Source organism: Tubulanus polymorphus, chromosome 1, assembly GCF_964204645.1.
Source record: "Tubulanus polymorphus chromosome 1, tnTubPoly1.2, whole genome shotgun sequence".
Classification (NCBI taxonomy): Eukaryota; Metazoa; Nemertea; class Palaeonemertea; order Tubulaniformes; family Tubulanidae; genus Tubulanus; species Tubulanus polymorphus.
The window spans coordinates 84-13,032 of record NC_134025.1 but is presented as its reverse complement, the minus strand read 5'-3'; the positions used below and the strand labels follow the sequence as shown (position 1 = coordinate 13,032).

General features: G+C 40.3%; 3 protein-coding genes across 6 annotated transcripts; 2 read left to right on the top strand and 1 right to left on the bottom strand.

Annotated features, from left to right (window-relative positions):
- The first annotated feature begins 271 nt into the window (after window positions 1-271).
- On the top strand, window positions 272-983 carry LOC141914943 (NADH dehydrogenase [ubiquinone] 1 beta subcomplex subunit 4-like). Its single transcript, XM_074806292.1, has 3 exons — window positions 272-466; window positions 589-732; window positions 822-983. The coding sequence occupies exons 1-3, from the start codon at window positions 302-304 to the stop codon at window positions 891-893; spliced, it is 381 nt and encodes a 126-aa protein (XP_074662393.1). The 5' UTR covers window positions 272-301; the 3' UTR covers window positions 894-983.
- Window positions 984-1,728: 745 nt separating this feature from the next.
- On the bottom strand, window positions 1,729-7,136 carry LOC141902797 (cyclin-dependent kinase 8-like). 3 transcript variants are annotated; one of them, XR_012618946.1, is made up of 14 exons: window positions 6,966-7,136; window positions 6,782-6,866; window positions 6,595-6,705; window positions 6,351-6,491; window positions 6,218-6,275; window positions 5,996-6,127; window positions 5,623-5,766; window positions 5,465-5,534; window positions 3,932-4,004; window positions 3,420-3,517; window positions 3,251-3,341; window positions 3,072-3,173; window positions 2,108-2,228; window positions 1,737-1,862 (listed from the first exon to the last, which is right to left on the bottom strand). XR_012618946.1 is itself a non-coding variant. In XM_074790704.1 (13 exons), exons 1-13 carry the CDS (start codon window positions 7,100-7,102, stop codon window positions 1,758-1,760), a joined length of 1,359 nt encoding a protein of 452 aa, XP_074646805.1. In that variant the 5' UTR covers window positions 7,103-7,136; the 3' UTR covers window positions 1,729-1,757. The 3 variants fall into 3 exon arrangements, 2 of the variants coding, with proteins under 2 accessions (XP_074646805.1, XP_074646797.1); XM_074790704.1 differs by lacking the exon at window positions 2,108-2,228 and having other exon boundaries at window positions 1,729-1,862; window positions 3,239-3,341; XM_074790696.1 differs by lacking the exon at window positions 2,108-2,228 and having other exon boundaries at window positions 1,729-1,862.
- A 462-nt stretch (window positions 7,137-7,598) lies between these two features.
- LOC141899625 (intraflagellar transport protein 88 homolog) lies at window positions 7,599-12,216 on the top strand. Of its 2 annotated transcripts, XM_074786042.1 has the most exons (20): window positions 7,599-7,662; window positions 7,809-7,973; window positions 8,142-8,207; window positions 8,293-8,461; window positions 8,539-8,611; window positions 8,691-8,781; window positions 8,856-8,960; window positions 9,067-9,169; window positions 9,251-9,365; window positions 9,452-9,683; window positions 9,771-9,841; window positions 9,931-10,017; window positions 10,192-10,291; window positions 10,384-10,470; window positions 10,700-10,769; window positions 10,859-10,975; window positions 11,054-11,162; window positions 11,577-11,727; window positions 11,802-11,917; window positions 11,994-12,216. In XM_074786042.1, exons 2-20 carry the CDS (start codon window positions 7,863-7,865, stop codon window positions 12,184-12,186), a joined length of 2,166 nt encoding a protein of 721 aa, XP_074642143.1. In that variant the 5' UTR covers window positions 7,599-7,662; window positions 7,809-7,862; the 3' UTR covers window positions 12,187-12,216. The 2 variants fall into 2 exon arrangements, 1 of the variants encoding a protein (XP_074642143.1); XR_012618638.1 differs by lacking the exon at window positions 11,994-12,216 and having other exon boundaries at window positions 11,591-11,727.
- The last annotated feature ends 733 nt before the right edge of the window (window positions 12,217-12,949 follow it).

Sequence of the window (12,949 nt, the reverse complement as noted above, 5' to 3'; positions counted from 1 at the left end):
CGTCCGGTGTCGAGCTAGGGTTAGGGTTAGCGACAGGTCCGGATCTGGCCCGGTGCCGGTGCTAGGGTTAGGGTTATTTGAGGTTAATGACATTCACATTCAATTCAATTCAATTGATTATTTATTGATCATTTTAAGGTCAAATTGATATGACTTTTATTGAGCACAGGATTTTTAAATTCGTTAAATAATGATCGTATTCCATAAAATGATTTAATATTAACCCAATTTCAACCAGTCTAATGTCATTAGCGAGTCACACTAATTACCGCAATGACAATGTAGAAACTAACATTACAAGATGGCGTCTGACGGTCAAAAACTAAGTTGGGATCCGAGAAAACTTTTCAATATCTCGTCGGAAGAGAAACGATTGATCAATGAACGCGCGGAATTAAGAGCGGAAAGAAAATTAGAATGGCAAAAAAAATTGAGTAATCCGTACAGAGGAACGACTGGTTATATTGTAAGTAGAAATCCATTACCTGCTGGCTGGAGGGCTGCCAGGGCCTGACATTGACAACAGTCTCGGCTCCTGTTGTGTCGTATATTTCATGTTTCTGATCAACAATGTGACATTATTTACAGTTTGACCCGGCCGTACAACGATACTTTTCTACCAGATCTGGTGGATATGAATATTTCCGCGCCACACCATACACTGCGGTTCTTGGACTGGCTTTTGGATTACTACCTATGGTCGCACTTTATAAACTGATAACAAAACAGAGAGTAAGTTGTTTCTGAATCACTGAATGATGCCGTTTATTTAATTAAGACAATGGTAGTTTTTATTGCTTATATATTTTGATGTTTTTCAGAATCAGAGGGAGATGAAGATAAGAAATGGTGAAGTCGCTTACAAAGATCGACCTTTCAAATTTATTAATTAAAATAGCCAATTTTAGATTGTATGAAATCATTTGATTTGTGGTGTGTAAATAAATAGGTTCGATAAATGTGTTTAATAAAAATAGGTTCAAATAAATGATTGTTTAATAGATTTACAAATATTACTTTGTCAAATAGCCTTGAGGGAGAGGTCAGTCCGTTATCAGGAGAGAGAGGTCAGTCCGTTATCAGGAGAGAGGTCAGTCTGTTATCAGGAGAGAGGTCGGTCCGTTATCAGGAGAGAGGTCGGTTCGTTATCAGGAGAGAGAGGTCAGTCCGTTATCAGGAGAGAGGTCGGTCCGTTCAGGAGGGTTAGGTCAGTCTGTTATCAGGCAAGAGGCTAGTCCGTTATCCGGAGAGAGAGGTCAGTTCGTTATCAGGAGAGAGAGGTCAGTCTGTTATCAGGCGAGAGGCCAGTCCGTTATCCGGAGAGAGAGGTCGGTCCATTTTCAGGAGAGGTCAGTCCGTTATCAGGGGAGAGAGGTCGGTCCATTTTCAGGAGAGAGGTCAGTCCGTTATCACGAGAGAGGTCAGTCCATTATCAGGGAAGAGAGAGATTTGCTGCCAAGTGGAAGAGTTCCCGGGTTGTGGAAGAGTTCCTGGTTTGTGGAAGAATTCCTGGTTTGTGGAAGAGTTCCTGGTTTGTGGAAGAGTTCCCGGTTTGTGGAAGAGTTCCTGGTTTGTGGAAGAGTTCCTGGTTTGTGGAAGAGTTCCTGGTTTGTGGAAGAGTTCCTGGTTTGTGGAAGAGTTCCTGGTTTGTGGATGGAATTTTCGATAAGAAAATATCAAAAATCAAATTCATAGAAAAATATCATATATTATTATTATAACCCAGTTATTTATGCAGACAGAAAGAGTGTGAATTATTAAAATCTCGGTTGATTATAAACAGCAGAATTATTAGCTTGAGATTGTCCTGCGGAGAGTGTTGATATCGATTGATTACTACTCTGTAAACCATGCACATGTTTCTGAAATAACAAAACCATCAATCAGTCGCCTCATCTAACCCTAGCCTCGTCGGTATTAGATTTATTTGAATAATGAATTCATGCTATTTTAAAGCAGCACACGTAGCTGAAAGCTTGAAGGCAAGTTGACACTTTTGGACTCTGAATTTGATTCAATAAAAATACACCGTGTGTCCGTCTGTCTTTCCTCTCTCTACTCGATCTCAGTGCTATATTAAAACACACGTCCAAAAGTCCCAGCATACCTTGATAAGAGCAGGCAGGCAGCTGCAGCTGCACGAGTAGCAGCAGCAGCAGCAGCAGCAGCAGTAATTATTGGTGGTGATAAGCAAAATTCTGACGCTGAGGATTTCTGTTCATTGATACCTGATAAATAAAACCTATGTGTAACAAACATGCATCGATAAGTAGTAACTAAATACATACAACATAACATACTACAGTATTTATAGACACTGCCTGTCTACCGGGGGACGAGGGGGGGCTACAGATAGACAGCCTGCCTGCTGTCTATAGACACTGTCTGTCTGCCGGGGGGGGGGGGCTACAGATAGACAGCCTGCCGACTGCCTATAGACAGCCTGCCGACTGCCTATAGACAGCCTGCCTGCTGTCTATAGACACTGTCTGTCTACCGGGGGGGCTACAGATAGACAGCCTGCCTCCTGCCTATAGACAACCTGCCTGCTCTCTATAGACACTGTCTGTCTGCCGGGGGGCTACAGATAGACAGCCTGCCTGTCAGTTTATTAGATATCAATATTTTCCTCGTGCTAGACAATTGATACGGCTGCCGGGGGGCTACAGATAGACAGCCTGCCGACTGCCTATAGACAGCCTGCCTGCTGTCTATAGACACTGTCTGTCTGCCGGGGGGCTACAGATAGACAGCCTGCCGACTGCCTATAGACAGCCTGCTTACAGACAGACAACCAGCCTGCCTACAGTGGACTGCTGGCTACACTTTCCTCACTCACTGGATCTCTAAGGTAGCTGTGAATTTCAGGGCAGTCAGATCCCCACCGGGTTTTCATCACATAAATTACAATTTGACAATTCTTAATAATTTAGCTGGGAGTTAGTCTACTGTACTACACAGACAGGTTATAAGTGCATATTACAGAGTACTACATATACTGCTACTTGACTATAGACTACATGACTACAGTTATTAGAGGGAGCAGGAGGGAGGGGGAAGGGGGGAGATACCTGATATTCACTAGTAACTATATTAGTGTTACTAGTAGTAGAAACTCTAACTCTTTTTGCTTGTGGTTGGTTATGACTTGAATCTTGGTTTCCACCTCCAGCCTATAAATACAAATAAAACAGCATTCACTCATTTACTCGCTTACTTTACATTACTCCTCAATTACTCGGGTACTCACTTTACTCGCTCCAGTATCCGCTTTATCATCATTATCATCATCGGTTAGAAATTCCCGTTTAGGGTACGGTATCGGCATTCCTTCAAATACGCTACAAAATAAACCACGCCCATTATGTGTCAATCACTTAATAACGGGTCTATGAAACACGTGTGAATGAATGACTTACTCTGAACAAGGAACTGGTTCTTCAAGGAAGTACGGATCTTGCATCGCTTGTTCAGATGTTATTCGTTTATTTGGATCCATTATCAATAATTTCTGTAACTAAGAATCAGTAATAGACAGTTAAGAGAAGAGAGCTAGTCGATGATTGGACGAATCGACCAGTAGAGAAGAGAGCTAGTCGATGATTGGACGAATCGACCAGTAGAGAAGAGAGCTAGTCGATGATTGGACGAATCGACCAGTAGAGAAGAGAGCTAGTCGATGATTGGACGAATCGACCAGTAGAGAAGAGAGCTAGTCGATGATTGGACGAATCGACCAGTAGAGAAGAGAGCTAGTCGATGATTGGACGAATCGACCAGTAGAGAAGAGAGCTAGTCGATGATTGGACGAAACGACCAGTAGAGAAGAGAGCTAGTCGATGATTGGACGAATCGACCAGTAGAGAAGAGAGCTAGTCGATGATTGGACGAAACGACCAGTAGAGAAGAGAGCTAGTCGATAATTACTTACTAAATGGAATGCTTTACTGTCAGATTTGATTTTATGTTTTTCCATATATTTCATTAAATTACAATTCATATAACTGAAAAATAACAAAATATTACATTTATTCATAGATACACTATCCGTATCACTGTCACATAGATACACTATCCGTATCACTGTCAAATAGATACACTATCCGTATCACTGTCAAATAGATACACTATCCGTATCACTGTCAAATAGATACACTATCCGTATCACTGTCAAATAGATACACTATCCGTATCACTGTCAAATAGATACACTATCCGTATCACTGTCAAATAGATACACTATCCGTATCACTGTCAAATAGATACACTATCCGTATCACTGTCAAATAGATACACTATCCGTATCACTGTCAAATAGATACACTATCCGTATCACTGTCAAATAGATACACTATCCGTATCACTGTCAAATAGATACACTATCCGTATCACTGTCAAATAGATACACTATCCGTATCACTGTCAAATAGATACACTATCCGTATCACTGTCAAATAGATACACTATCCGTATCACTGTCACATAGATACACTATCCGTATCACTGTCAAATAGATACACTATCCGTATCACTGTCAAATAGATACACTATCCGTATCACTGTCAAATAGATACACTATCCGTATCGCTGTCAAATAGATACACTATCCGTATCGCTGTCAAATAGATACACTATCCGTATCGCTGTCAAATAGATACACTATCCGTATCGCTGTCAAATAGATACACTATCCGTATCGCTGTCAAATAGATACACTATCCGTATCGCTGTCAAATAGATACACTATCCGTATCGCTGTCAAATAGATACACTATCCGTATCGCTGTCAAATAGATACACTATCCGTATCGCTGTCACATAGATACACTATCCGTATCGCTGTCAAATAGATACACTATCCGTATCACTGTCAAATAGATACACTATCCGTATCACTGTCAAATAGATACACTATCCGTATCACTGTCAAATAGATACACTATCCGTATCACTGTCAAATAGATACACTATCCGTATCACTGTCAAATAGATACACTATCCGTATCACTGTCAAATAGATACACTATCCGTATCACTGTCAAATAGATACACTATCCGTATCACTGTCAAATAGATACACTATCCGTATCACTGTCAAATAGATACACTATCCGTATCACTGTCAAATAGATACACTATCCGTATCACTGTCAAATAGATACACTATCCGTATCACTGTCAAATAGATACACTATCCGTATCACTGTCAAATAGATACACTATCCGCATCACTGTCAAATAGATACACTATCCGTATCACTGTCAAATAGATACACTATCCGTATCACTGTCAAATAGATACACTATCCGTATCACTGTCACATAGATACACTATCCGTATCACTGTCAAATAGATACACTATCTGTATCACTGTCAAATAGATACACTATCCGTATCACTGTCACATAGATACACTATCTGTATCACTGTCAAATAGATACACACACAAGATACTATACTTACTTTCCTTTCTTGAAATCTTTCATCAACGCCGGATGTTCAGGCATTTTTCTGATATCTTCCCAGTCTTTATCTGTTTTAGAATAGTTTATAAAACGAGTCATTAGACATCGAATGAGATCAGGTTTACCCCCAAACACCCATCATAAATTACAACTTACCTTGTGGAAAACCCATCACATTAAATATTCTATCTAGTTGATCATGATGATACGGGTTACTGGTCTTTATATCCTCTTGACGACAATGGAATATCGGTTCAGATGTCAATAATTCAGCAAATATACATCCAATAGCCCATATATCTGTGAAATGATTCAATAAATATACATCCAATAAGCCCAGGGCCCAGGTTCATGAAAAATGTTGGTGTAATTACCATTGGTTACTTCATGTTTTAAATGAGGACAACAATTCAAACTTAACAGTTTTACATGAAACTGGGGACACTTTGTAATGTATCAGTCATTTCTACATTTCTCAGGTCGAGAATAAACTCTTGTTGTATGGAACAGGACACAGATTAATATTTACCTATGGCTTTAGTATAATGTCTCGCACCCAGTAATAACTCTGGTGCTCGATACCAAAAAGTAACAACAACAGGATCTAAATCTGCTAACGGTTTCAACGGAGCATTAAACAATCTCGCGAATCCCATATCAGCTAAAAATACATACAAACAAATCACAATCAAATTCTAATCATTCATTAATAACTATAAAACTCATTCAACCATTTTTTAATAAATTTTACCAATTTTTACTCTTCCTCTTTCTTGACCTTCTCCCATCACTAATATATTCGCAGGTTTCTATCAATCACATACAGTCAGTTAATGATAAATATTAAATGATTGATTTCGATGTGATGTAAATGAAATATTTACCAGATCTCTGTGAAGAACCCAGTTTGCGTGTAAATAGTGAATACCGTCTAAAATCTGATATAATAATGATTTCACCATGTTCTTTGGAACTGGAACAGTTTTCTTATTCGCTTTAGCGGAGCGGTGAAATTTGATTATATGCTGTAAAACAATAAATATCTGAATTCAATCAAACCCAAGGAGGCACAAAAAGAGATTTGGGAGATGGAGATGAGATACCAGGTTGAGGGGGAGGAATACTCACCCATAAATCATGTTCGGCATAATCGAATAATAACCAAACTTTCCGATCAGAATGAGATAAAAATACTTTCTGTAAACTGATTACATTTGGATGTTTCAATTCTCGGAGCAACTGAAATTAAACACAGACAAACATATATATATATATATTAGAGACAGGCACTGGCAGGCGGGTACGGGGAACTTACAGCTATTTCTCTGCATGCTGACATCGATATTCCAACTCCTTCTATTTGTTTTAAAGCATATTCTCTACTGTCGTGACTTTCATTACTGAAATATAACAAACAAACAGTACAACTTAAAATAGACAAAAAAAGGTGAGGAGGAGTCTGGGAGTTAATCAGAGGGGATCGGAGGAGACTGACGAACCTGTCATCTTTCACTTTCTTCTTCGCTTTATAAACGTGTCCATACGTTCCACGACCGACTTTACAACCTTCAAAATCAAATAAATCTTCCACTTTTGCTCGTTCTTTCGCTGTTCGCACTTTAAAATCGTAATCCATTGTTTTTTCTAGATTTTTTTCCGATTGACGGCGGCCATGACACCGGAAGTGCAGACGATGCGTTTATTACCCAGCGGAGGAGCAGAGATAAATCATTAGAACAATGATCAATTAGTAGAATAATAATCAACTTATTGAATGTAGACTTCTGATTTAATCTATAAACCATTTATTCAATAAAATCAACCGATTTCTCAAATCTATTTTTTGCGTGGATTTATACATAGCCGATTTACAGCTATATCGCGTATTGATTCAATTGAATCTAGGGTTAGGGTTAGATCGTAATGGGGACAGACCTAGGGTTAGGGTTAGATCGTAACGGGGAAAGGACCTAGGGTAAGGGTTAGATCGTAATGGGGACAGACCTAGGGTTAGGGTTAGATCGTAATGGGGAAAGGACCTAGGGTTAGGGTTAGATCGTAATGGGGACAGGACCTAGGGTTAGGGTTAGCGTGGTCCGATCCGGTGTCCGTGTATAGATGTCGCTGCGGTGAAATTCCTAAACAAACCGAACTGAACGGTTAACTGTCAGTTTGATCAATTGTCAACAAACGAAGGTATTTTCATTTAGAAAGTTTTTTAAGTTTCAAGGCCTGCATGCGCTGTGAACAACAAGGCAGGGAAGGGTTTTTTATTAGGTTAGGACTTTGAGTTGTGGTTGAGTTGAGAGAACTCTCCTGACGTTGTTTGTTGTTGTTGGTAGATTGTTGTTATAAAGTTGAGGAGTCTGCGCTCTCTGCTGCTGCTGCTGCTGTAAATGGCAGGTATGAATCGTTTAAGTATGATGGAACAAGTTCATCTCGCTGGTGAAGATGAAGATGATTTATATTCAGGGTTCAACGAATACAGCGCTACTTTAGAAGCAGAGGTAAGTTTTCAGGTGTATTGAGACCAGAGGGTATATTGCGCCGGGAGCGCGTGTACTGCGCCCGGAAGGTGTACTGCGGCGGGCCGGTGTATTGCGCCGGGCGGGTATATTGAACCGGGCCGGTGTATTGAAGCCTATTTGATATCTATGTTGATTTATGTATTACAGGAATTAGAACATGATATAGCGTTTCAACAAGCAGTGCGCACCAGTCATGGACGTAAAAAAAATCTCGTAAATATTCAGTATTCAATCTTGGTTTTATTTGTTTTAAAAACTAATATGTTGTAAGTTGCGAGTATTTGATATTGTATTTTAGGCCGGGAGTAGTAGTAAACCACCTCCAACTGGTTTAAGATTAGGAACTCAAGCTGCTGGTAGGAGTGGAATGATATCATCATTAGGACGTCCAGTAACCGGAGCACAGGATGGTAACGCTCGACCGATGACCGCTGTAAGAGCTGCAGGATTTACTTCACAACCTAGAGGTACGTCTAACCCTTTCCTCCTCCGGCGCGGTATGTCCCCATCACTTAAAGATAAATGATTATAATTTATTTTTTAGGTGTTTCGTTTGATCCTTTAAACCAAGCATCTCAAGGTCCAGCTCCTCCATTGGAGTCAAAAACTGAAGACAGGTACCTGTTGTTGTAGCTGTAACTCTTTTCAAACATTCATCGCTTTATTTTCCTTTTTCATCGATTTATTTATTTTTAGTCCGGAAGAGAAAATAAAACAATTAGAAAAGAAAGTGAACGAATTGATAGAAGAAAGTTGTTTCGCGAATAGTAGCGGAGAATTGAGTACAGTAAGTTTGATATAGGTGGCGCTGTTATAGATGTATAGGTGGCGCTGCTATATAAGTGTGCTGTATATTTGTAGGCGTTAGAGAAAGCTAAAGAAGCCGGTCGGAAGGAACGTATTTTAGTTCGACAAAGAGAACAACTTGGAACCAGTGAACAAATTAATTTAGACCTCACTTATTCTGTACGTAAACATTAACCTCGATCCAGCTGCTGCTGCTGCCGCTGCCGCTGCTGCTGTTTATCAATTATAGCTGATTGTAATTAATGAATTATTAATTAATTAATAGGTTTTGTTTAATTTGGCAAATCAATACGCAGCAAATGAGATGCATGCCGAGGCATTGAACACCTATCAGGTTATTGTCAAGAATAAAATGTTCAGTAACGCCGGTCAGTATTTACTCTAACTCTAGCCTCTCATCATTCTTTATAAAATTACACGCATTGAATCTATGATTTTTTTTGTTCCAGGACGATTAAAAGTAAATATGGGAAACATTTACTTCAAACAGAAAAATTATCCGAAATCTATCAAATATTACCGAATGGCTCTCGATCAGGTTCCAAATACTCATAAAGAAATGAGGTTTGTATCTCCTTCCATCATTGTCACTTTTTTGTATCGGAAATTTGGAGAAAATATGAAAAAAGGTTTTTGCTTTTCTTTTTAAGGATCAAAATAATGCAGAATATTGGAATAGTGTTTGTGAAAATGGGTCAATATAACGACGCAATAACATCGTTTGAACACATCATGCAAGAACAACCTAACTTTAAAACAGGCTTCAATCTGATATTGTGTTACTATGCTCTAGGTGACAGAGAAAAAATGAAAAAAGCTTTTCAAAAATTATTGATGGTTGATTTACACATCGATGATGAGGATAAATACTTATCTCAAGGGGTAAGTGAGGTCCTGGGGGGTAAGTCAGGTCCTGGGGGGGGGGCTAAGTTTAGGTCTAACCCGTGTTTCTTATTGATTGATTTACAGGACGATAAACAGTACAATCTGATTTTGGAAGTGATTAAAAATGACAGCTTACGACAAATAGAACGAACTAGGTATGTATGATATCCTATAGGGGGCGATGTGTTAACTTTAGCGTTAGTTGAAATGAATAGCTATAGATGGCGTGGTGTATATATTGTAGGAAGAGTGAAGCGGAACGGTGTATAAAAACAGCTGCTAAAATGATCGCACCAGTTATTGAAACGACATTCGCTGCTGGATATGATTGGTCAGTTTTCTACCCCTTGCTCCCTCCTCACCCCTCACCTCCTCCCCTCACCTCATTCCTCACCTCATTCCCCCTCACCTCCTCACCTCATTCCTCCTCACCTCATTCCTCCTCACCTCATTCCCCTCACCTCCTCACCATACTATGTCAGTAATGTATGATGGCTGATTTCAGGTGCGTTGATCAAGTGAAAATGTCGCTGTATGTTGATTTGGCTCATGATTTAGAGATTGATAAAGGAATTATGTATTTGAAGCAGAAAGATTTCAACCAGGTATCGTATATCGTATATCATGTATCATATATCATATATCTTGTGGTGAGAGTAATGAACTATAGTCCGTTCTGTTATTCATTGATTTTCAGGCGATTGAAACTTTGAAGTCATTTGAGAAGAAAGATACTAAAGTTGCCAGTACAGCAGCTACTAATTTATCATTCTTATATTTCCTGGTAAGTGGCAAGAGTCATTTTCTTTATTTACCTTTAAACGATTGATACATATTGATATAGCGGTTTGTTTGCTATGTTTGCATGCTACAGTTGGCTGAATCAGGGGTAAACCATTTATTCATTCATATTTTGTTTTTGCTGCTGCTGCTGCTGCCGCTGCCGCTGCCGCTGCTGGCACTCTGAACTGATTGTAGCTGTTTAATGAGATGTAGTTTGATATTATTTTCAGGAGAGTGATTTAGCACAAGCTGATAAATACGCTGATGCTGCAATAGCTGCAGATCGGTACAATCCATCGGGTAACACATCCCTCCTCACTTACCACTGTCTCCTCCTCACTTACCACTGTCTCCTTCTCTCCATGTAGTGTTTGTTGTATATATTTCAGCTCTAGTGAATAAAGGCAATGTTTTGTGTGAAGAGAAGGAATATGAGAAAGCTCGTGAATTCTACAGAGAAGCTTTGAATAATGATTCATCTTGTATCGAGGCATTGTTCAATCTAGGTTTGTTGGATGTTTACTGTAACTATGGTAACCTTTAATCACTGACTGAATACTAACTGTGAATCATGTTATATTCAGGTTTATGTAATAAGAAACTGGCACGATTGGAAGATGCTTTAGATTGTTTCTTCAAACTTCACGCTATTTTACGAAACAGTGCACAAGTCATGTATCAAATAGCCGATATGTATCCTTTAGATAAAAAAATTCAATGAGTAGCTGATACTGGTATCCTGTATCCAGTAGCTGATACTTGTATCCTGTATCCAGTAGCTGATACTGGTATCCTGTATCCAGTAGCTGATACTGGTATCCTGTATCCAGTAGCTGATACTGGTATCCTGTATCCAGTAGCTGATACTGGTATCCTGTATCCAGTAGCTGATACTGGTATCCTGTATCCAGTAGCTGATACTGGTATCATGTATCCAGTAGCTGATACTGGTATCCTGTATCCAGTAGCTGATACTGGTATCCTGTATCCAGTAGCTGATACTGGTATCATGTATCCAGTAGTTGATACTGGTATCCAATATCCAGTAGCTGATACTGGTATCCTGTATCCAGTAAAGAGATAGTTATGTAATTAACAGTAATATAGCTATGATCAATTAGAGGATACAGCTCAAGCGACTGAATGGTTGATGCAAGTACTCAGTATCATTCCAACTGATGCCTCAGTTTTACAGAAACTCGGTGAAATTTATGACAATGAAGGAGATAAATCTCAAGCGTTTCAGTATCATTATGATGTACGTAGAATTATTGTCTCAATTTATTCGTCGATATTTACTCTCGATTCTCATCTTCCTCTCAAATATTTCAGTCATATCGATATTTTCCATCTAATATCGAGAATATCGAGTGGTTAGGAGCTTATTATATCGACTCACAGTTCTGCGAAAAAGCTATCCAATATTTCGAGCGTGCTTCTATAGTTCAGTAAGTGTTTATATGAAATATGAATTTTATTTGTTTGCAAGTTTTTACTATTTGAATATTTTCTCATCTATTTTAGACCGAATCAAGTAAAATGGCAGTTAATGGTTGCCAGTTGTCATCGTAGAAGTGGAAATTATCAACAAGCTTTAGAAACTTATAAAACTATACATCGTAAATTCCCTGATAATATCGAATGTAAGAATAAACGATTGCGACTGACCCCGACTGACTCCGACCGATTGCGACTGACTCTGACTGACCTCGACTGACCCCGACCGATTGCAACTGACTCCGACTGACCCCGACCGATTGCGACTGACTCTGACTGACCTCGACTGACCCCGACCGATTGCGACTGACTCCGACTGACCCCGACCGATTGCGACTGACTCCGACCGATTGCGACTGACTCTGACTGACCCCGACCGATTGCGACTGACTCCGACCGATTGCGACTGACTCTGACTGACTCCGACCGATTGCGACTGACTCTGACTGACCTCGACTGACTCCCACTGACCCCGACCGATTGCAACTGACCCCAACTGACTCCGACTGGCCCCGACCGATTGCGACTGACTCTGACTGACCTCGACTGACCCCGACCGATTGCGACTGACTCTGACTGACTCCGACTGACCCCGACCGATTGCGACTGACTCCGACCGATTGCGACTGACTCTGACTGACTCCGACTGACCCCGACCGATTGCAACTGACCCCTACTGACTCCGACCGATTGCGACTGACTCTGACTGACTCCGACTGACCCCGACCGATTGCGACTGACTCTGACTGACCTCGACTGACTCCGACCGATTGCGACTGACTCCGACTGACCCCGACCGATTGCGACTGACTCTGACTGACTCCGACTGACCCCGACCGATTGCAACTGACCCCTACTGACTCCGACCGATTGCTACTGACTCTGACTGACTCCGACTGACCCCGACCGATTGCGACTGACTCTGACTGACCTCGACTGACCCCGACTGACTCCGACCGATTGCGACTGACCCTGACTGACTC